Source organism: Oncorhynchus clarkii, chromosome 12 (assembly GCF_045791955.1).
Source record: "Oncorhynchus clarkii lewisi isolate Uvic-CL-2024 chromosome 12, UVic_Ocla_1.0, whole genome shotgun sequence".
In the NCBI taxonomy this organism is placed as follows: domain Eukaryota; kingdom Metazoa; phylum Chordata; class Actinopteri; order Salmoniformes; family Salmonidae; genus Oncorhynchus; species Oncorhynchus clarkii.
The window spans coordinates 15,751,982-15,776,998 of NC_092158.1; the positions used below are offsets into that span (position 1 = coordinate 15,751,982).

Sequence of the window (25,017 nt, forward strand, 5' to 3'; positions counted from 1 at the left end):
AAGCTTGCAGGGCTAAAGTGCCCAAAGTTGCACACCCGACTACTACATGTAGTATTATAGTAGTCTATCAAAATAATCAGACCAATTATTTTAGTAAATATAACTTTGACCATATGTAATTGTTTTGCTTTAAATAGAAAAGTACTACTTTTTTAAACTTCTTCCACTACCTCAAAAATATTTTTAAAGAGCTAAAGCAAGCCGCCCCACAACTTTACAACTTTAATGAATTAAAATGATCCATTCAGACAAGATGGGCAGTTAGGAAGACCTTTGTATAAACATATACACTAAATGTGTAACATTCTTTGAAATAGGTAGACCGAGGCGCAGTGTGATTTGTGTTCATCAAAATGTATTAGAATGTGAACCAGCAACACAAATAATAAACAGAAACAAACGAACGTACAGCCTTGTAGGGATCAAAAGCAACAATACAAAAACAAGATCCCACTAACAACAGTTGGGAAAAGGCTACCTAAATATGATCCCCAGTCAGAGACAACAATAGACAGCTGCCTCTGATTGGGAACCATACCAGGCCAACATAGAAATACAAAAACTAGACTACACATAGAAATAATAAACTAGAATACCCCCCAGTCACACCCTGACCTACTCCACCATAGAAAATAAAGGCTTTCTATGGTAAGGGAGTGACAAAATGAAAGAGAAAAATGCATGACAAATGTTTTCAGGGAATAAAATACTGTACATACAGGTAACTGCCAAAATGATGGAAACACTTGAGTAAATGAGGGATAAAATTTATATTGAAAGCAGGTGCTTCCACATAGGTGTGATCCCTGAGTAAAAATCAATTAAAGCGGCAATATGTAACTATGTGGAACCTGACCAAATTCACATAGAAATGTGAGTTATAGATCTGTCATTCTCATTGAAAGGAAGTCTTAGAAGCGTAAGATCTGTTCTATGTGTTATTTCTATGCTTCCCGTTTTTGTACACTAGCTTCAAACAGCTGAAAATATAATATTTTGTTATGGAAAATATATTTCACAGCGGTTTAGATGGTACAATGATTCTCTACGCTACACTTGCTTGTTTTGTCACATAAACTGAAATTAGGCAAACTTTTAGAATTTTAGCAACCAGGAAATGGCAGAGCGATTTCTGCATGGTGCATCTTTAACATCCCATCATGCTTAGGTTCATATATAAAAATGCTGGGCAGGCCATTATTTTGGCTACCATGGCTATGCCCCCATAGGATGACAATGACATGTGGTCATTGAATGGTTTGATGAGCATGAAAGCAATGTAAACCATACGCCATGGCCGTCTGTCATTAGATTTCAACTCAACTGAACACTTATGGGAGATTCTGGAGCGGCACCTGAGACTGTGTTTTCCACCAACATCAACAAAACACCAAATGATGGAAATTGTTGTGGAAGAATGGTGTCGCATCCCTCCGATAGAGTTCCAGACACTTGTTGAATCTATGCCAAGGGGCATTGAAGCTGTTCTGGCTCATGGTGGCCCAACTCCCTTTTAAGACTTTGGTCTATCCTTTATTTTGGCAGTTACCTGTAGCTAGCTACTGTATAGTGGAGTTTAGTGCCAGGCCAGCAGTGGACGTTTTTGATGTAGTGTGTGAGATAGATCTGGGGGAAAATAACTGGAACATAATGTTGTCAGGCCACTTTGTACTGGTATCGGCATGACAACCCCTCATCTTTCTCTATTCCTGTTGATACTCAAGGTCACAGCAACCATCAAAAAAGCTTCACAGTTGTGTCAGACATACAACTGAAAAAGTGTAAATGTGATTTTGTCCGAGCAGTGAAAGTTACATGGGTCAGATTAGTATTTTTATAGACAAGATTGGAAAGAAAATGTCAGAAGACAAGGGGAGGAAAATTATCTAGATGTCTGGAGGTAAAAAAAATATATTTGGCACTCTGCATTTTGGGATATTTACCCGCCTATCCAAATGCTACTTATCTGATGTGTATAACCATCTCTTTCTCCTTCCTTCCTTCCTTCCATCCCTCCTTCCCTCCGCAATCCGCCCTCCTCCTTTCCTCCTTCCCTCCCCCTACAGCGCCGACAGAGGTGGTCTTCTCGTTTGACGTGGGCAACGGCCCCTTTGAAGTGCGGGTGGAGACAGGCGATGTGGCACTAAACGACGACAGGTGGCACCGTGTTCGAGCGGAGCGGAATGTAAAAGAGGCTTCGCTGCGTGTGGACGGTTTCCCCAACGCCACACAGAAGGCCCCCGCCGATGGTCACATCCATCTGCAGCTTAACAGCCAGTTATTTGTAGGTAGGAAAACACTGCTACTTCAGACCACTACCTATCCCTCCCTCATTCGAGACAGAAATAAACCAGACCTGGGTTAAAATACTATTTGAAATCCTTCAAATACTTTAAGCGTTTGATCTAGCCTGCCCTGGGAGTGCCTGTTGGGCAGGGTTTGCAGTTGTGGGACTACTATATCAGTTCATAAAGGCAGGCTCAAGCACACACAGATAAAGTATTTGAAGGGAATTTCAATAGCATTTGAACTCAGGTCTGCCATTAAGAGGAATAAGCATGCGTGATATAAATGGCTCAGTGAGAGGTGCTAGGCTTCCTACATTCACCAGCCCTATCCACGTCTGTCATTTGTAATAATGCCGTTTTTGTCTGCTTTCCAAAAGCTACCCTATTCCCTATATAGTGCACTACTTTTGACCAGAGCCCTATGGCCCCTGGTCAAAAGTATTGCTCTACATAGGGTATAGGATCCCAGTTGGGGAACAGCCTTTGAGTTGGGGCACCCTGAGATTCTTCCTGTTTGTCTCCACTCCCTCCTTCAGGAGTGTGCCAGAGAGCAATTCAGAGAAATTAAGCCATTTGTGGCCGTTTTCTGTTTTCTCTGTTTCCTCTGCCGGTGGTGAACAGAGACTATGAATCCATAGCTTCCAAATATAGGTAGCGGTAATTCCAGATGGAATTGGTGTTTGAAATATTGTGACATTTCTCTCCTTTTTTAAATGTTTTGATCAGTACAGCATAGTTCAAGAGGTAAGTTAATAAGAGAACGAGAAGGCCCTGCTTCCAACAGTAAGATGCAGTGGATGCACCACCTATAAGAAGCAGCCGCCGTCACAGTAATAGTTTGAGAATGCTCATGCATTCTCAAACAACCTGGCTCTCAGGCCATCTGTCCATTGATATGCATTTGCTTGAAGCTAGGTTTAATAAATCTATTCTGTACCTACGTCAGAAAATTCTTTGCCATATAGAGCCTATCAGTACCATTGTGCTGGTTTTCAGTCTGTTTTTGCCCCAGACTATTCCAATTATTTAAAGAAAGGAAAACACTAGGAAAAACACTAGGAAAAACAGGCTGTTGTATAACACTTTATCTACAAGCAAATATTGAGGATGCTTCTTTCGGTCTGTTATATCCACAAACATCCACTTTGCTGGAAAAACGAAGTCAGAAGTCAGAATGAGAGAATTAATATTGATAGGTTGGATGTCTTTAGCCAGTAATCCCTTACAGTGCTTGTGAGGGACCATACTCAATGTAAAACCTACAGATTGTCCTGGGGTTCATAGGAAGTTGGCCTCTATTGGTATTATGTGTCACGGTTTGATAAATACACATTTTGTGATTTTATATTCAGAACGTATATGTAGAAAACGCTTTCAGCCCCTCTCCTGAACACTTCCAGCCCTCTCTAACTCTTAAAACAAGTAGCCTACCTACCCCAAACAAGGTGCCAGCATGCTTAAGTTCGGCTAGTGTGTCGTAGCCAGTATACACTTCCTCAAAATAGTCAAAATTTTTCTAAGATAACTCAAGAAATCTGTCATTCATTTTGACGTTTTTTTTTTTTACATATAACTAAGATGTTTTGCGCAGTATTTTTTTATAAAAAAATATGCATTAAAACGAGTCTTCTCTCGTTGAATGACAACAAAAAAATACACTGCCGATTTTGCAGGTTTTCCTACTTACAAATCATGTAGAGGTCTGTAATTTTTATCATAGATACACTTCAACTGCAAGAGACGGAATCTAAAACAAAGCCAGAAAATCACATTGTATGATTTTTAAGTAATTAATTTGCATTTTATTGCATTACATAAGTATTTGATATATCAGAAAAGCAGAACTTAATATTTGGTACAGAAACCTTTGTTTGCAATTACAGAGATCATATGTTTCCTGTAGTTCTTGACCATGTTTGAGCACACTGCAGCAGGGATTTTTGCCCACTCCTCCCACTCCCAATCCTTCAGGTTTCGGGGCTGTCGCTGGGCAAAACGGACTTTCAGCTCCCTCCAAATATGTTCTATTGGGTTCAGGGCTGGAGACTGGCTAGGCCTTGAGCTGCTTCTTACGGAGCCACTCCTTAGTTGCCCTGGCTGTGTGTTTCGGGTCGTTGTCATGCTGGAAGACCCAGCCACGACCCATCTTCAATGCTCTTACTGAGGGAAGGAGTTTGTTGGCCAAGATCTCGCGATACATGGCCCCATCCATCCTCCCCTCAATACGGTGCAGTCGTCCTGTCCCCTTTGCAGAAAAGCATCCCCAAAGAATGATGTTTCCACCTCCATGCTTCACGGTTGGGATGGTGTTCTTGGAGTTGTACTCATCCTTCTTCTTCCTCCAAACACGGCGAGTGGAGTTTAGACCAAAAGGCTCTATTTTTGTCTCATCAGACCACATGACCTTCTCCCATTCCTCCTCTGGATCATCCAGATGGTCATTGGCCAGACGGGCCTGGACATGCGCTGGCTTGAGCAGGGGGACCTTGCGTGCGCTGCAAGATTGTAATCCATGACGGCGTAGTGTGTTACTAATGGTTCTCTTTGAGACTGTGGTCCCAGCTCTCTTCGGGTCATTGACCAGGTCCTGCCGTGTAGTTCTGGGCTGATCCCTCACCTTCCTCATGATCATTGATGCCCCACGAGGAAGATCTTGCATGGAGCCCCAGACCGAGGGTGATTGACCGTCATCTTGAACTTCTTCCATTTTCTAATAGTTGTTTTCCAACAGTTGTTGCCTTCTCACCAAGCTGCTTGCCTATTGTCCTGTAGCCCATCCCAGCCTTGTGCAGGTCTACAATTTTATCCCTGATGTCCTTACACAGCCTTCTGGTCATGGCCTTTGTGGAGAGGTTGGAGTCTGTTTGATTGAGTGTGTGGACAGGTGTATTTTATACAGGTAACGAGTTCAAACAGGTGCAGTTAATACAGTGGAGAACAGGAGGGCTTCTTAAAGAAAAACTAACAGGTCTGTGAGAGCCGGAATTCTTACTGGTTGGTAGGTGATCAAATACTTATGTCATGCAATAAAATGCAAATAAATTACTTAAAAATCATACAATGTGATTTTCTGGATTTTTGTTTTAGATTCCGTCTCTCACAGTTTAAGTGTACCTATGATATAAAAATGACAGACCTCTACATGCTTTGTAAGTAGTAAATCCTGCAAAATCGGCAGTGTAAAAGAACACAATGTAACTCCAAATCAATCACACTTCTGTGAAATCAAACTGTCCACTTAGGAAGCAACACTGATTGACAATAACTTTCACATGCTGGTGTGCAAATGGAATAGACAACAGGTGGAAATTATAGGCAATTAGCAAGACACCCCCAATAAAGGAGTGGTTCTGCAGGTGGTGACCACAGACCACTTCTCAGTTCCTATGCTTCCTGGCTGATGTTTAGGTCACTTTTGAATGCTGGCGGTGCTTTCACTCTAGTGGTAGCATGAGACGGAGTCTACAACCCACACAAGTGGCTCAGGTAGTGCAGCTCATCCAGGATGACACAATGCGAGCTGTGGCAAGAAGGTTTGCTGTGTCTGTCAGCATAGTTTCCAGAGCATGGAGGCGCTACCAGGAGACAGGCCAGTACATCAGGAGACGTGGAGGAGGCCGTAGGAGGGCAACAACCCAGCAGCAGGACCGCTACCTCCGCCTTTGTGCAAGGAGGAGCAGGAGGAGCACTGCCAGAGCCCTGCAAAATGACCTCCAGCAGGCCACAAATGTGCATGTGTCTGCTCAAACGGTCAGAAACAGACTCCTTGAGGGTGGTATGAGGGCCCGACGTCCACAGGTGGGGGTTGTGCTTACAGCCCAACACCGTGCAGGACGTTTGGCATTTGCCAGAGAACACCAAGATTGGCAAATTCGCTCTTCACAGATGAAAGCAGGTTCACACTGAGCACATGTGACAGTCTGGAGACGCCGTGGAGAACGTTCTGCTGCCTGCAACATCCTCCAGCATGACCGGTTTGGCGGTGGGTCAGTCATGGTTGTGGGGTGGCATTTCTTTGGGGGGCCGCACATCACCTCCATGTGCTCGCCAGAGGTAGCCTGACTGCCATTAGGTACCGAGATGAGATCCTCAGACCCCTTGTGAGATCATATGCTGGTGCGGTTGGCCCTGAGTTCCTCCTAATGCAAGACACACTGGAGTGTGTCAGCAGTTCCTGCAAGAGGAAGGCATTGATGCTATGGACTGGCCCGCCCGTTCCCCAGACCTGAATCCAATTGAGCACATCTGGGACATCATGTCTCGCTCCATCCACCAACCCCACGTTGCACCACAGACTGTCCAGGAGTTGGCGGATGCTTTAGTCCAGGTCTGGGAAGAGATCCCTCAGGAGACCATCCGCCACCTCATCAGGAGCATGCCCAGGCGTTGTAGGGAGGTCATACAGGCATGTGGGGACCACACACACTACTGAGCCTCATTTTGACTTGTTTTAAGGACATTACATCAAAGTTGGATCAGCCTGTAGTGTGGTTTGCCACTTTAATTTTGAGTGTGACTCCAAATCCAGACATCCATGGGTTGATAAATTTGAGTTCCATTGATCATTTTTGTGTGATTTTGTTGTCAGCTGTAACGGTTTTCTTGTGGTGAAGGGCGGACCAAAATGCAGCGTGGTTTCTATTCATGGTTCTATAATAACGAAGACTATACATGAATAGACTAACAAAAACAATAAACAGCGGCAGCGCTGGAGAAGAGGAAGTCTCTGACGCAGTGAATAGGCGGGATGCTCCGGCAGCACTGTAGAGGAGGAAGGCTCTGACAGCGCTAGATAAGCGGGAGACTCTTGCAGCGCTGGAGAGGAGGAAGGCTCCGGCAGCGCTAGATAGGCGGGAGACTCCGGCAGCGCTGGAGAGGAGACAGGCTCTGGCAGCGCTAAACAGGCGGGAGACTCCGACAGCGCTGGAGAGGCGAGGCGCACTGAAGGGCTGGTGCATGGTGCTGGCACTGGTGGTACTGGGCCGAGAACACGCACAGGAAACCTGGTGCGGGGAGCTGCCACCGGAGGACTGGTGTGTGGAGGTGGCACAGGATGGACCGGACCGTGAAGGCGTACTGGAGAGCTTGAGAGCAGGGCTGGCACAGGACGTGCAAGGCTAGGGAGATGCACAGGAGGCCTGGTGCGTGAGGCTGGCACAATCTTCACCAGCCGACTAACACGCACCTCAGGACGAGTATGGAGCCCTGACCCAGGTGCCATCAAATCCCCGACACGCTCCGTCGGGCGAATTCCATGCCTAAAGCACCAATACAGCAACTCCCTCATAACTCTCTCCTCCAATTTCCCCATTAACTCCTTCACAGTCTCTGCTTCGCTCACCTCCTACACCGGCTCTGGTTCTGGTCTCCTCCTTGGCTCCTCACGATAAACAGGGGGAGTTGGCTCAGGTCTGACTCCTGACTCTGCCACACTCTCCCTGAGCCCCCCCCCCCATTACATTTTTGGGGCTGACTCTCGGGCTTCCGTCCACGCCGCCGTGCTTGTCTCTCCAACTCCATTCTCCTATAACCCTCTTCGTACTGCTCCAGCGAATCCAAGGCGGGCTCCGGCACTCTCCCTGGGTCGACCGCCAACCTGTCTATTTCCTCCCAAGTCGTATAATCCAAACTTTGTTGCTCCTGCGGCCGCTGCCTGTCACCACGCCGCTTGGTCCTGTTGTGGTGGTTTTCTTGTGGTGAAGGAGAGGCGGACCAAAATGCAGCGTTGTTTCTATTCATGGTTCTTTAATAACGAAGACTATACATGAATAGACTAACAAAAACAATAAACATGCGAAAACCTAAACAGCCATATCTGGTGCAAACACAGAGACAGGAACAATCACCCACGAAACACTCAAAGAATATGGCTGCCTAAATATGGTTCCCAATCAGAGACAACGATAAACACCTGCCTCTGATTGAGAACCACTCCAGACAGCCATAGACTATGCTAGATACCCCCACTAAGCCACAAACCCAATACCTAACAAAAACCCCAAGACAAAACACACCACATAAAAAAAAACATGTCACACCCTGGCCTGACCAAAATAATAAAGAAAACACAAAATACTAAGACCAGGGCGTGACAGAACCCCCCCCCCCCAAGGTGCGGACTCCAGACCGCACAACTAGCTCAGCACTGAGAGGAAGCTCAGCACTGAGAGGAAGCTCAGCACTGAGAGGAAGCTCAGGCAGGTAGTTGGCTCTGGCAGATCCTGGCTGGCTGGCGGTTCTGGCAGATCCTGGCTGACTGGCGGTTCCGGCAGATCCAGGCTGACTGGCGGATCCTGGCTGACTGGCGGATCCTGGCTGACTGGCGGATCCTGGCTGACTGGCGGATCTGGAAGATCCTGGCTGACTGGCGGATCCTGGCAGCTCTTGCTGCTCCATGCTGACTGGCAGCTCTGGCTGCTCCATGCTGACTGGCGGCTCTGGCTGCTCCATGCTGACTGGCGGCTCTGGCTGCTCCATGCTGACTGGCGGCTCTGGCTGCTCCATGCTGACTGGCGGCTCTGGCTGCTCCATGCTGACTGGCGGCTCTGGCTGCTCCATGCTGACTGGCGGCTCTGGCTGCTCCATGCTGACTGGCGGCTCTGGCTGCTCCATGCTGACTGGCGGCTCTGGCTGCTCCATGCTGACTGGCGGCTCTGGCGGCTCCATAATGACTGGCGGCTCTGGCGGCTCCTTGCAGACTGGCGGCTCTGGCGGCTCCTTGCAGACTGGCAGCTCTGGCGGCTCCTTGCAGACTGGCAGCTCCTTGCAGACTGGCAGCTCCTTGCAGACTGGCAGCTCCTTGCAGACTGGCAGCTCTGGCTGCTCCTTGCAGACTGGCAGCGCTGAACAGGCGGGAGACTCCGGCAGCACTGTAGAGGCGGAAGGCTCTGGCAGCGCTAAACAGGCGGGAGACTCCGGCAGCGCTGGAGAGGAGGAAGGCTCTGACTGCACTGAACAGGCGGGAGACTCCGGCAGCGCTGTAGAGGAGGAAGGCTCTGACAGCGCTAGATAGGCGGGAGACTCCGGCAGCGCTGGAGAGGAGGAAGGCTCCGGCAGCGCTAGATAGGCGGGAGACTCCGGCAGCGCTGGAAAGGAGACAGGCTCTGGCAGCGCTAAACAGGCGGGAGACTCCGACAGCGCTGGAGAGGCGAGGCGCACTGAAGGGCTGGTGCATGGTGCTGGCACTGGTGGTACTGGGCCGAGAACACGCACAGGAAGCCTTGTGCGGGGAGCTGCCACCGGAGGACTGGTGTGTGGAGGTGGCACAGGATGGACCGGACCGTGAAGGCGTACTGGAGAGCTTGAGAGCAGGGCTGGCACAGGACGTGCAAGGCTAGGGAGATGCACAGGAGGCCTGGTGCGTGAGGCTGGCACAATCTTCACCAGCCGACTAACACGCACCACAGGACGAGTATGGAGCGCTGACCCAGGTGCCATCAAATCCCCGACACGCTCCGTCGGGCGAATTCCATGCCTAAAGCACCAACACAGCAACTCCCTCATAACTCTCTCCTCCAATTTCCCCATTAACTCCTTCACAGTCTCTGCTTCGCTCACCTCCTACACCGGCTCTGGTTCTGGTCTCCTCCTTGGCTCCTCACGATAAACAGGGGGAGTTGGCTCAGGTCTGACTCCTTACTCTGCCACACTCTCCCTGAGCCCCCCCCAAATTTTGGGGCTGACTCTCGGGCTTCCGTCCACGCCGCCGTGCTTGTCTCTCCAACTTCATTCTCCTATAACCCTCTTCGTACTGCTCCAGCGAATCCCAGGCGGGCTCCGGCCCTCTCCCTGGGTCGACCGCCCACCTGTCTATTTCCTCCCAAGTCGTATAATCCAAACTTTGTTGCTCCTGCGGCCGCTGCCTGTCACCACACCGCTTGGTCCTGTTGTGGTGGGTGATTCTGTAACGGTTTTCTTGTGGTGAAGGAGAGGCGGACCAAAATGCAGCGTTGTTTCTATTCATGGTTCTTTAATAACGAAGACTATACATGAATAGACTAACAAAAACAATAAACGTGCGAAAACCTAAACAGCCCTATCTGGTGCAAACACAGAGACAGGAACAATCACCCACGAAACACTCAAAGAATATGGCTGCCTAAATATGGTTCCCAATCAGAGACAACGATAAACACCTGTCTCTGATTGAGAACCACTCTAGACAGCCATAGACTATGCTAGATACCCCCACTAAGCCACAAACCCAATACCTAACAAAAACCCCAAGACAAAACACACCACATAAAAAAAAACATGTCACACCCTGGCCTGACCAAAATAATAAAGAAAACACAAAATACTAAGACCAGGGCGTGACGTCAGCACATTCAACTATGTAAAGAAAAAAGTATTTAATAAGAATATTTCATTCATTCAGATCTAGGATGTGTTATTTTAGTGTTCCCTTTATTTTTTTGAGCAGTGTGCTACGTTAGCCAATACTGCTAACCTCACTAACTCTAGTTGACCTGTACATACTGTGTTTTTTATTTATTTTTATTTAATTTAACCTTTATTTAACTAGGCAAGTCAGTTAAGAACAAATTCTTATTTACAATGACACGGCCTAGGAACAGTGGGTTAACTGCCTTGTTCAGGGACAGAATGACAGATTTTGAAGTGGTCAGCTCAGGGATTCAATCCAGCAACCTTTAGCTTACTGGCTCAGCTCTCTATCCACTAGGCTACCAGCCTAATATGATGTTATGCTAATACCTTCTACTGGTTGTATACTATGCCATGTTCATTGCTGCTATAATGTTATATAGCTATACTATTACCGCTAGCCTATGCTACATAGCGTCTAGCATCACTGTTATTACTGTTGTGTAATTCATTCCCCTTTCTGTTCCATTACAGAAACCACTATCACTTTCACTTCCACCTAGTCCACTTCCTGTTTACTATGTGTGTGCGCCTGTCTTGAGCGTGGCAATAAACGTGTGTTCTGTACATCCGTGTCCTACTGGTGATTTCCGTCCTCTTACCGGGATGTGCACCTATAATCTGAACTGGCACCTCTATCAGAGACCACGACATGTTGGCACTCTTTTTCAGTACACATCTTATGATGAGACCACACACTGTGAACCAATACTGTCGCACACATCGGCATGCCAGTAGATGAACACACCATCTACAGTTAGCCAAACTGCCAAAATTAAGGAAACCGCAACTGTCACGACTTCCGCCGAAGTTGGTCCCTCTCCTTGTTCGGACGGCGTTCGGCGGTCGAAGTCACCGACCTTCTAGCCATCGCTGATCCACTTCATTTTCCATTGATTTAGTTTTGTCTTCCATCACACCTGGTTCCAATTCCATCAATTACATGTTGTGTATTTGACCCTCTGTTCCCCCATGTCCTTGTCGGTAATTGTTTATTGTAGTGCTTATGCACGGTATGCTGGTATTTACCGGGTTTTGTTTGACCCATGTATTGTATTGTTCTGTTGACAGTGGTTTATGGATATTAAACGACACCGTTGTAAATAGGTTTTCACTCTCCTGCGCCTGACTTCTCTGCCGCCAGTACGCACCTCACTACAGCAACATGAAGTGTCTTAATAGGGCGTTGGGCCACCACGAGCTAGAACACTTTCAATGCACCTTGACATAGATTCTACACGTGTCTGGAACTGTATTGGAGGGATGCAACACCATTCTTCCACAAGAAATTCCATAATTTGGTGTTTTGTTGTTGGTGGTGGAAACTCTGTCTCAGGCGCTGCTCCAGAATCTCCCATAAGTGTTACATTTGGTTGAGATCTGGTGACTAGGGGTGTAGGGAATTTGGTATCCTTAACTTTAAGAAAAATCTGTGATGGAAAAACAAAGTTTTTTTTGTTTTTTTCACTACAAAATTTAAATCACAGTTCAGCTGGCTTTCCTGCTCTTTCTCTTCGCTAATGATGCAAGTGTGTATTCGGTCTTTGTTCTGTTGCATGTAGAATATCCTAGCCTATTCATTGATGGTCGATGGGCCCAGCTTTACTGAAGTTGCGATACATTGCAAGCCAAGAAATTTTGGCATTTTGTGAAATTGTGAAATACAGCATTCCATTGCAATACATTTCTTAATGTTACTCAGTTCCTTTGGCTTTGATGCCTCATGATTGAGTATTGCTCTATTCAAGTTGACTGTGATTTTGCTGTGGTCTGATGGGGGTGTCAGTGGGCTGACTGTGAATGCTCTGAGAGACTCTGGGTTGAGGTCAGTGATAAAGTAGTCTACAGTACTACTGCCAAGAGATGAGCTATAGGTGTACCTACCATAGGAGTCCCCTCGAAGCCTACCATTGATTATGTACATACCCTGCGTGCGACAGAGCTGCAGGAGTTGTGACCCGTTTTTGTTGGTTATGTTGTCATAGTTGTGCCTAGGAGGGCATATATGGGGGAGGGAATGCTGTCACCTGCTGGCAGGTGTTTGTCCCCCTGTGTGCTGAGGGTGTCAGGTTCTTGTCCGGTTCTGGCATTTAGGTCGCCACAGACTAGTACATGTCCCAGGGCTTGGAAATGATTGATTTGCCCCTCCAGGATGGAGAAGCTGTCTTCATTAAAGTATGGGGATTCTAGTGGGGGATATAGGTAGCACACAGGAGGACATGTTTCTCTAATGAGATAATTTCCTTTTGAATTTCTAGCCAAATGTAAAATGTTTGATTAATTTAATGGAGTGAGTTAGGTCTGCTCTATACCAAATTAGCATACCCCCTGAGTCCCTTCCCTGTTTCACACCTGGTAGTTTGGTGGATGGGACTACCAGCTCTCTGTAACCTAGAGGGCAACCAGTGGGTCCGTCTCCTCTATACCAGGTTGCTTGCAGGATGAAAATGTCTGTATTACCGATTTCTTTGGTGAAGTCCGGGTTCCTGCTCTTTAGGCCAAAGGCAGATGACCTCAGGCCTTGGATATTCCAGGATGATATAGTGAAGGCTTTGTGTTCCATGAAGTGTCCAATGTTGTTGGTCCCGCAGGTCTGGGAGGGTATCTCGCTGGTCTGGGCGTTGTGTCTATTGATCTGTTGCTCCCGTGTGAAGTGTTGGGGCTACGTTTGAGAGCGATGTCCTTTAGTCTATCGGTAAATAGCCCACCAATTTACCTACCTCATCCCCATACTGTTTTTATTTATTTACTTTTCTGCTCTTTTGCACACCAGTATCTCCACCTGCACATGACCATCTGACCATTTATCACTCCAGTGTTATTCTGCTAAATTGTAATTATTCGCCTACCTCCTCATGCCTTTTGCACACAATGTATATAGACTCTTTCTTTTTTTTCCTACTGTGTTATTGACTTGTTTATTGTTTACTCCATGTGTAACTCTGTGTTGCTGTCTGTTCACACTGCTATGCTTTAGCTTGGCCAGGTTGCAGTTGTAAATGAGAACTTGTTCTCAACTAGCCTACCTGGTTAAATAAAGGTGAAAGGTGGGCACTGCTGCCTTGTATAGGTGGACCTTGTCATAAAGGCTGTTCAAGTCCAGGGTGGAGTGGTGGGCACTGCTGCCTTGTATAGGTGGACCTGGTCATAAAGGCTGTTCAAGTCGAGGGTGGAGTGGTGGGCCAGTCCCGGGAAATACTTGCGTTTACCCGCTGTATTGTGGCAGGGTGGAAGTATTTCGTGGTAGCAGGGTGGAGATAACCACTTGTGCGTTGGGGAAAGTAGAAGAAGCTTTTTCAATCACTCCCTTAAGTGCTGTGGCCACCCTTTCCTGCTGTGCTCTCGGGTCGTTTGTGCCTGTGTGTATTATTATGTGGCTAGTTGGTCCTCAGACAGAAGGTCTAGGGCGCGCTGGGTGTTTGGACACCAGAGTTTAGACACATTGTGTTTGGGGGAAAACATTTTTTTTCTTGTATATATTTTCTATTTGAGTCCATAAGGAGAACAATCTGTGTCTTGTGTATGTCCTCAGTGGGTGTGGGGGGGGGGTTGTCAGAAGGGCTATCAGGGTGGCTGACAGGGGGGGTGCTCAGAGGGGGTGAGAGCCGCTGGGCTTGGGGTTCTTCATTTGTCTGTTCTGCTGTGATGTCGACGCTATGGTCAGGGTCTGGTGTGGACTTCTGCTGTGGTGTTGAGACTTTTGTCGGGTGCTGAGGTGGGCTGTTCTGCTCGCTTCTCTGCTGGGTGGCCACCTCTCTAGTGGGTTGTTCTCTGTCACCCGCCACCCCCCTCAACTTCTCCTCCAGCAGTCTCATCCTCTCCTCTAGTGCTCTGTTCTTCTCCTGCTCCTGCTCTTTCTCCTGTTGAAGTTGTCTCACCACTGTCCAGAGTGCAGATATGTCTCTCTCCACCTCCAGCACTCCGGGTCTGGTTAGGAGAGTGTTGTTGTGCTGGACTGTTGTCTGGGTCTGTGCTGACTGGTGTGTAATCACCTGCTGTTCCAGCTCCACCTGCCTTACCTCCAGCTGGGTAAATGTATCCTTCATTTCAATGAGAGGGTAGTACTCTGTGCTGGGAGGTTGACTTTCTGCTGGGGGTGGCTCGTCTGTGGGGTTATATAATGAAGAGGTCTGGTCTGACCCACTCGTGGTGGGGGTATCTTTCTCAAGGGAGAGCTTCTCCTGCTGGGCTAATGCTTTGATTAGGTGAAAGTCCAGCTGAAACTGTTTGGGGTTGCCATTACTGTTCCAGACTTATAGAGATTTATATTAGCTGACTCAGAGTCCTCGTTGTCAAGTACCCTGAGTTTCCACGCCTCTCAATTCTTAACAAAAGGGTAGTGTCTTATGTAGCACTGTGCCATGCCAGGGGATGGTTTGTGTGGAAGATAAGGTTGCTGATGTTTCCATTTTTGTAATAGTCAGCAAAAAATGTCGCTTGATTTTTCATAAGGAGCTTCATTTTCTAATCTTTTCTTGCCTTATCATTCTTTACATACACAGGGTACTGTATTTTAATTACCTCTGAACAGCAGGAGGCAGCTTCTAAGGCCTCTCCATTTGGTTGGAGTAGACTGCTTGACCCCCCTGCCATTGTTGTGCTAAAGGGATTTGACACCTCTCAATTGACGCGTCGGTGCTTTTTGAAGTTGTATCGAGTTTGGTAGTCTTCATTTAGCATTCAGTCCTTATAAAGTAATGTAGTGTATTTTTCTTCTTGGCTTTTTGAAATAAAAAACAGTTTCAGACTAAACATTACTCACTCAGTTCGAGGTTGGATGGTGTTTTCAGGTTTCTGTTGTTTTCCAGAGAATTTGCTGTATAGAATAATAATCCTTGGTAGTTGTAAATCTTCCAGGTGATTCCGTAATTCCATCCAAAATCAGGTTGTAGGTTTTGAGTTTTGATTTGGAGTGAAGGTTATGTTGTCGAGGGTAGCATCCTGTATATGTTCCTGACAAAAAAAATCTAAGTGTATCTGACTCTAATTCTGTGTTTTTTAAGAAACTGCTGAAAAATGCAGGAGCTCATCTGATCTCTCTAATTTTCCTCATTTCTCTAATATGGTCATCTCTCTCTCTCTCTCTCTCTCTCTCTCTCTCTCTCTCTCTCGTCGGAGTGCATGCTGGGAGTGAGTCGTCAAGCAGGAGTGATTGTGAGAGCGAATGGAATTTATTTTCACTCTATTGGGTTTTGGTATGTATATATATATATATTGATCAGTTTAGTTGTTTTAAGGGTATATTGTTTAACTATCACTAAGCACGTATAGGGGTGGTGGGATCTTTGAGGTTGGTTTTTCGCGAGGGCACAACCAGCGGGTGGGGCTGGTTGCAATGGCCACTCGCGGAAGTGTAGAGTTTGAAAAACTTAGTCGGAGGCATGGAGTAAAGATTCCTGCTGCGGCCGGGTGTTCAGTGGAAGAATGTAGCTTGGCTGTGGGTGCTATCATTGGGTATGATAGCATCAAATCAGCCTCAAGGATGAATAGCGCTGTAGTGATATTCTTAGATTCAATTGAAAAGGTGAATAAGATAGTTGAGAGGGGTGTTGTGTTGCGGGAGACACAGACGCCGGTATTTCCGCTTATGAATCCGGCGAAGAAAGTTATACTTTCTAACGTGCCACCATTTGTTAGAGATGAAGTGTTGGAGCGAGAGTTATCTCGCCATGGTCAAATCGTATCTATAATAAAGAAGGTTCTTTATGGATGCAAATCTCCGTTGTTGAAACATGTCGTGTCTCATAGGAGACAAGTGCATATGATTTTAAAAAAGGACGGAGATGAACTGAATTTAGCGTTCAGTTTTAAGATTGATGGATTTGATTATGTCTTCTATGCATCTACTGAATCAATGAAATGCTTTGGCTGTGGAAGAGAGGGGAATTTGGTGCGTAGTTGTCCCGAGAATGAGCGCGCTGAGCCTGGTAGTAGCTCTAGTGCTGGTGCAACTAACGCACCACCGCGAAGGGATGAACATGCTAAGGGTGCAGGGGAAGAGAGAAGGTGGGCAGATGTGGTTCGAAAAGTAGGAGAGGAAGGCATTGTGGATACGGGGGCATCCGGGGTGGTAGATCAGAACAAAGAGGGAGGGGAAACAGTAGGTGAGATTGCGACTGCCGTCGCTGAGGTGGTGCTGGAAAATAAAATTGGAGGTGAAGAGGAGATTGAAATAACGGAAAAGGAAGCGGATGTTTTCAAAATACCGAGGAGTAAAAGGAAGAATTTAAGGGGTGGTGAAGGGTCTAATTCTAAGAGAAAGGTAGAGATTGATAAATCAGTTGAAGATGAACAAGTTGTAGAGATGGTGGAGTTTTCTTCTGGGGAGGATAGCGAGAGTGAGTCATCTGACGCGTCACAACAATATAGTGAGATAAATGGGGTGGAAGGGAGATATGGGATCGAGAAGATACGTCAATTTCTGAAGTTGACAAAAGGGAAGAAATATATGCAGGATTACAATGTAACTGATTTTTTCCCTGAACGTGAATTGTTTATTGAATCAGCAAAGTTTCTGATGTCAAAAATTACAGGGGGAAGTTTGAAAAGCCCTGAAATTGCTAGACTCAAGAAAGTGGTCACGAGAGTGATAAGTGATGTAAATTCTAAAGAAAATGAAAGAGTTCAGTTGCAGTTTTAACTCTGTAAAGAGATGTGGTGGCTGTATCTTCCTCTGTATTTTTTATATATATTTTTTCCATCCATGAGCAGTTTTAAGATTTCTTCTTTAAACGTAAATGGGGCAAGAGATGGTAAAAAAAAGAGCCATGGTGTATGAGTTAATTAGGGGAAAGGGAAGTGACATACATTTTCTACAAGAAACGCATAGTCATTTGGAAAATGAAGTTATGTGGCAACAGGAGTGGGGGGGGACAGTGGTGTGTAGTCATAAAAACTCAAAAAGTGGGGGTGTGGTTATCTTGTTCTCAAAAGGGTTTTTGCCTTTGTCATATGAGGTTGAAGAGGTAGTTGAGGGGAGGTTATTAAAAGTTAGAGCAAGGTATGAAAACATCACTATGTGTCTGATAAATGTATATGCCCCAGTGGTGACAGTTGAGAGGGTATGTTTTTTAGAGACATTATCAAATACCATTGAGAAATGTAACAAAGAAGATTATTTATTTATTGCTGGGGATTTTAACTGCACAGTTAGCGATTTAGATAGAAATCACCAAGAACCTCATATAGCCTCAAGGACTTTTTTAAAATGCCTCATTGTAACACATGAACTGTGTGATATTTGGCGGAGTCAACATGGAGGAACAAGGCAGTACACCTGGGCGCATGTGAGGGAGAACATCATCTCTATGGCCAGGTTAGATAGGTTTTATGTTTTTGAGCATCAATCTCTGTAAATCAAGTGTGATAACCCCAGTGGGATTTTCTGATCATTTTTTAATAATAACAGAGGTGGTGTTCATTAACGATGTAAAACCCAAAAGCGCATACTGGCATTTTAATATAACTTTATTGAGTGATGCTCATTTCAGGAACTGTTTCAGTTTCTTCTGGGAGAGGTGGAGGTCTCAAAAGGCCAGTTTTGTATCCCTTCAACAGTGGTGGGATATAGGGAAATCCAGATTCAACAATTTTGTAATCAATACACGAGGAATGTCACCAAGGATATCACCAGATCAATGAAAGCCCTAGAGTTTGAAATAGTGGAACTCATGATGTTGGTTGAGACCACAGGAGATCGAGGCCATACTCAGGCCCTCAAGAGGAGAAAAGCTGCATTGGCAGACCTGCTGGGTATCAGAGCACAGGGGGCATTGGTGAGAAGTAAGTTTCAGGGAATATCTGAAATGGATGCCTCATCCACATTTTTCTTTGGTTTAGAGAAAAAGAATGGACAAAGAAAAATTATTAATTGTCTCAAATCAGCTGTTGGACAAGAGCTCACTAGTCCTAGTGAAATTAGAAAGAGGGCAGTAGAGTTCTATGCTGAGCTCTACAAGTGTGAGTACAAAGAGGATAAAACAGTGACACAGCAGTTATTTGATGGCCTCCCAAAGGTGGCTGCAGAAGCTCAGGTTGAGCTTGAGCAACCATTGTCTTTGCAGGATTTATACACTTCATTAAAAGGCATGGAAAATGGAAGGGCACCAGGCATTGATGGGCTTCCCGTTGACTTTTTTAAGTCTTTTTGGGCTATGTTGGGAGAGGATTGGTTAGAAGTAGTTAATGATAGTTTAACCGGAGGGTTACTACCAATAAGCTGCAGAAGGGCTGTCCTCACCCTACAGCCCAAAAAGGGTGACCAGAGGGAGGTGAAGAACTGGAGGCCGGTGGCTTTATTGTGCACTGATTATAAGATATTGTCAAAGGCTTTGTCCAACAGGCTGAGGGAGGTGATGGGGCAAATCATACATACGGATCAGTCCTACTGTGTTCCTGGCAGGCAGATAGGGGATAACATTTCTCTGATTCGTGATTTTTTGGAAGTCTCTAGGGCTATTGGGTTGGATGCTGGTCTAATTTCAATTGATCAGGAAAAGGCATTTGACCGAGTTGAACATCAATATTTCTGGCATACGTTTGAGGCGTTTGGGTTCAGCTCTGGTTTTATTGCCATGATAAAGGTGATATATGGTGACATTGAAAGTGTATTGAAAGTTAACGGTGGTTTGAGTGCTCCTTTTAAAGTGTGTAGAGGTATTAGGCAGGGATGTTCTTTGTCAGGAATGTTATATGCCATTGCTGTAGAGCCACTACTAAATCGCATTAGAAGTCACATTGCAGGGGTGTACTTTTCAGAGGATATTCCTCCTATTCGTCTCTCAGCCTATGCTGATGATGTAGTTGTGTTAGTGAAAAATCAAGCGGAGGTGGATAGCTTGAGTCTAATGGTTGATCGTTTTAGGGGAATATCCTCTGCAAAGGTAAATTGGGAAAAGAGTTGTGCTTTACAGATTGGAGAATGGTCTGGAGGGATCATGGCTTTGCCAGGGGGGCTAGAATGGTGTAAGGGAGGTTTTAAGTATCTTGGAGTGTACCTAGGAGATGAGGGGACTATGGAAAAAAATTGGAGTGGGGTGGTTGAAATGGTGGAAGGGAGGATGAGGAGATGGCGTTGGTTACTATCTCGTATGTCATAGAGGGGGCGCACTATTATAGTTAACAATGTGATTGCCTCTGCACTGTGGCATCGGTTGTCAGTTTTAGAACCACCATCTGGCCTTCTGGCTAAGATACAGGCAATTATTGTGGATTTATTTTGGGATAAATATCACTGGGTTCCACAAAGTGTTTTGTATTTGTCAAAAGAGGAGGGGGGACAAGGTCTTGTACATCTTGCTAGTAGGGCTGCTGCTTTCCGGTTTCAGTTTATTCAAAGGTTGCTTTATGGACCGGAAAATGTGGTGTGGAGAGGGGTGGAAGGTCTTGTATTACAGCGGGTTGGAGGATTAGGTTTAAAGAAGGCTTTATTTCTGGTTGATAGTAGCCAGATTTCTAGGGAGGGAGTACCTCCGTTTTACAGAGGCCTTCTCAGAGTGTGGAGCATAATAAAGGTGTCCAGACGAACTTCAGCGGAGTCAGTGCATTGGTTGTTGGAGGAACCTCTGGTGTATGGGGCAAGACTGGATTGTACAACTGCAGCTGTTCCACATTTCTCCAAGATTCTGGTGAAGGGGAAAATCATAACCTTAAAACAGTTAATGGCCATGGCTGGGCCCGCCTTAATGGATGGAAGACGGGTGGCAGAACATTTGGGGATGAGGTCGGAAAGGATTGTCGGACAAATGCTGGGGAGCTGCAGGAAGGCTCTGTCAGCGGAAGAATGGGGTATGCTTAGTAGCCACAAGAAGAAGGTACAAGATGAAGACATCTTATTTCCAAGACTAGGGATTACACCAAATATCCCAGAGTCAGAAAGAAAGGCGTTATTGCTGGATTTGAGAGGGTTGGAGGAGGTGGGTTTGGATGAGGTGAATGGGAAGGACTTGTATAGGGGGTGTGTCAATGTGTTGAATAAAGATAAATTGAAAAATAGAAAAGACACTCCATGGAGGGTAAAATTGGGCATTGATGACAAGGTAAAGCCAGCATGGAGAGCACTGTACAAGCCACCGTTACAAAAGGGTACTGGTGATATGCAATGGAGGGTTTTACATGGCATCGTTGCAGTTAATGCTTTTGTATCTGTTATTAACTCAGATGTTAGAGATGGATGTCCTTTTTGTAACATAAGAGAAACCAGTTTTCACTGTTTTATGGAGTGTGAGAGGATAAAGCCTCTATTGGAAATGCTGGAATCTTTGTTTAAAGCTGTAGGGGAGTTTTTCAATAACACTGTTTTTATTTTGGGGTTTCAATATAGTAAACAACAGAAAAGAAAATGTCAAATGTAAAATTTTCTTTTGGGACAAGCTAAGATGTCAGTTTTTCTGAGTAAGAAACATAAGATAGAAACGGGATATGGGCAGGATATAAGATGTGTTTTTAAAGGATTAGTGAAAGCAAGAATAAAAGTAGATTTTGAGTTCTTTTCAGCTGTAAAAGATCTCCTATTATTTGAGGAGAAGTGGGCCTACGAAGGAGCGCTTTGTTTTGTAGAGGAGGGGAAATTATTTTTTGCTGCTGAAATAAGTTGAATGTATATGTTATGTATTTATTTTTGTTTAGGAATTACATTTGTTGTTTCATTTCTGAAAAGGCAGTGTGTCATTATTTATGTTAACACTTGAGTAAAAAATAAAGGTTTTATAAAAACTCAAACTCTCTCTCTCTCTCTCTCTCTCTCTCTCTCTACACACACACTCTCAATTAAATTAAATTCAAGGGGCTTTATTGGCATGGGAAACATGTGTTAACGTTGCCAATGCAAGTGAGGTAGATAATATACAAAAGTGATATAAACAATAAAAATTAACAGTAAACATTATAAACATTATATATATATATATATATATATATATATATATATATATGTATATATACAGTGTTGCAACGATGTACACAAGGGATTGGGTTGTATTTATGGGTTGTTTTTACAGTGGTGTTTGTTCTTCACTGGTTGCACTTTTCTTGTGGCAACAGGTCACAAATCTTGCTACTGTGATGGCACACTGTGTAATTTCACCCAGTAGATATGGGAGTTTATCAAAATTGGGCTTGTTTTCAAATTATTTGTGGATCTGTGTAATCTGAGGGAAATATGTGTCTCTAATACGGTCATACATTGATTGGACAGGAGGTTAGGAACTGCATCTCAGTTTCTACCTCATTTTGTGGGCAGTGTGCACATAGCCTGTCTTCTCTTGAGAGCCATGTCTGCCTACGGCGGCCTATCTCAATGCCGAGGCTATGCTCACTGAGTCTATATATATAGTCAAAGCTTTCCTTAAGTTTGGGCCAGTCACAGTGGTCAGGTATTCTGCCACTGTGTACTCTCTGTTTAGGGCCAAATAGCATTCTAGTTTGCTCTGTTTTTTTGTTAATTCTTTCCAATGTGTCAAGTAATTATCTTTTTGTTTTCTCATGATTTTATTCGGCCTAATTCTGCTCTGCATGCATTATTTGGTGTTCTACGTTGTACATGGAGGATATTTTTGCAGAATTCTGCATGCAGAGTCTCAATTTGGTGTTTGTCCCATTTTGTGAAATCTTGGTTAGTGAGCGGACCCCAGACCACACAACCATAAAGGGCAATGGGCTCTATGACTGATTCAAGTATTTTTAGCCAGATCCTAATTAGTATGTTGAATTTATGTTCCTTTTGATGGCATAGAATGCCCTTCTTGCCTTGTCTCTCAGATCGTTCTCAGCTTTGTGGAAGTTACCTGTGGCGCTGATGTTTAGGCCAAACTATGTATAGTTTTTTTTGTGTGCTCTAGGGCAATGGTGTCTAGATGGAATTTGTATTTGTGGTCCTGGCGACTGGACCTTTTTTGGAACACCATTATTTTGGTTTTACTGAGATTTACTGTCAGGGCCCAGGTCTGACAGAATCTGTGCAGAATATCTAGGTGCTGCTGTAGGCCCTCCTTGGTTGGTAACAGAAGCACCAGATCATCAGCAAACAATAGACATTTGACTTCAGATTCTACTAGGGTGAGGCCGGGTGCTGCAGACCTTTCTAGTGCCCGCGCCAATTCGTTGATATATATGTTGAAGAGGGTGGGGTTTAAGCTGCATCCCTGTCTCACCCCACAGCCCTGTGGGAAGAAATGTGTGTGTTTTTTGCCAACTTTAACTGCACACTTGTTGTTTGTGTACATGGATTTTATAATGTCTTATGTTTTACCCCCAACACCACTTTCCATCAATTTGTATAGCAGACCCTCATGCCAAATTGAGTCGAAGGCTTTTTTGAAATCAACAAAGCATGAGAAGACTTTGCCTTTGTTTTGTTTTGTTGTCAATTAGGGTGTGCAGGGTGAATACATGGTCTGTTGTACAGTAATTTGGTAAAAAGCCAATTTGACATTTGCTCAGTACGTTGTTTTCATTGAGGAAATGTACGAGTCTGCTGTTAATGATGATTTTCCCAAGGTTGCTGTTGACGCATATCCCGCGGTAGTTATTGGGGTCAAATTTGTCTCCACTTTTGTGGATTGTGGTGATCAGTCCTTGGTTCCAAATATTGGGGAAGATGCTAGAGCTAAGGCTGATGTTGAAGAGTTTTAGTATAGCCAATTGGAATTTGTTGTCTGTATATTTGATAATTCTCTCTCTCTCTCTCTCTCTCTCTCTCTCTCTCTCTCTCTCTCTCTCGCTCTCGCGCTCTCTCTCGCTCTCACGCTCTCTCTCGCTCTCTCTCGCTCTCGCGCTCTCTCTCTCTCGCTCTCGCTCTCTCTCCACTCTCCCTACTCTCCCTACTCTCTCTACACTCTCTCTACACTCTCTCTACACTCTCTCTCTCTACACTCTCTACACTTCAGTACTTCAGAATCATGAGCCCATTCTGATGTACAATTACTCAAACGTGATTATATCCCATCGGGCAGTTACCCAAAGTCCGCTCTGCGATGACCAAATTACATTTTATTCCAACTCAACAGTTACTACTGTATCATAAGAGTATTCAATAATATTTTATTTGACACATACATAAGAAATGCTTTAACAATGTAGCACACTGTAGTTGTAAATAAAAATGTGTTCTTAATTGACTCATCTGGGTAAATATTATTTTTCTTTGTAGGGTTTCTTTGTTTAAAAAAAATGTTTTTCAGTTGCAGCATCAGTTAGTCTACAATGAGAAAGTGACATTTTATTCAACGGTTCCTGAAAGGAAAGATTTCTTACATTATATTTGACTAAAGATTTGATAGCCTGCCTAGGAAATGCTTCAACATTGTGTTACTGCTTTGTAAACAAACAAAAAAACGTTTTTCAGTTCGAAGAGAACTCCGACAGACCCAGAGTCTTGCTTTGCAGGGGGAGAGGCTCATTGATTCTTTGTTGTGAAAAGCCCTGCCTGAACTCCAAGAACAATATGAACTGCCAGCTCTGAAGTATGGGGAGATTCCAGAGAAGAGAAAGAAAAGACAAGGAGGAGAGGGAGGTTAGCAGCCAGAGCAGTGGCAACAGACAGACAGCTGATAAAAGTCAGCTCTCTGAATGTGTTTTCTGGTACGTGCCCCGTCACAGGGCGGCTGGGTGACGTGTCACATAGCTCTGGTACGTGCCCCGTCACAGGGCGGCTGGGTGATGTGTCACATAGCTCTGGTACGTGCCCCGTCACAGGGCGGCTGGGTGACGTGTCACATAGCTCTGGTACGTGCCCCGTCACAGGGTGGCTGGGTGACGTGTCACATAGCTCTGGTACGTGCCCCGTCACAGGGTGACTGGGTGACGTGTCACATAGCTCTGGTACGTGCCCCGTCACAGGGCGGCTGGGTGACGTGTCACATAGCTCTGGTACGTGCCCCGTCACAGGGCGGCTGGGTGACGTGTCACATAGCTCTGGTACGTGCCCCGTCACAGGGCGGCTGGGTGATGTGTCACATAGCTCTGGTACGTGCCCCGTCACAGGGCGGCTGGGTGACGTGTCACATAGCTCTGGTACGTGCCCCGTCACAGGGTGGCTGGGTGACGTGTCACATAGCTCTGGTACGTGCCCCGTCACAGGGTGACTGGGTGACGTGTCACATAGCTCTGGTACGTGCCCCGTCACAGGGCGGCTGGGTGACGTGTCACATAGCTCTGGTACGTGCCCCGTCACAGGGCGGCTGGGTGACGTGTCACATAGCTCTGGTACGTGCCCCGTCACAGGGCGGCTGGGTGACGTGTCACATAGCTCTGGTACGTGCCCCATCACAGGGTGGCTGGGTGACGTGTCACATAGCTCTGGTACGTGCCCCGTCACAGGGTGACTGGGTGACGTGTCACATAGCTC

General features: G+C 45.5%; 1 protein-coding gene across 1 annotated transcript in view; it reads left to right on the plus strand.

Moving 5' to 3' along the window:
• The window catches only part of LOC139422762 (contactin-associated protein-like 4), a 217,192-nt gene that overhangs the window by 142,743 nt on the left and 49,432 nt on the right, over nucleotides 1-25,017 (plus strand). Inside the window, exon 17 of the mRNA XM_071174090.1 lies at nucleotides 2,067-2,288. Coding sequence (XP_071030191.1) covers nucleotides 2,067-2,288 — 222 coding nt within the window. The remainder of the gene's footprint in view (nucleotides 1-2,066; nucleotides 2,289-25,017) is intronic.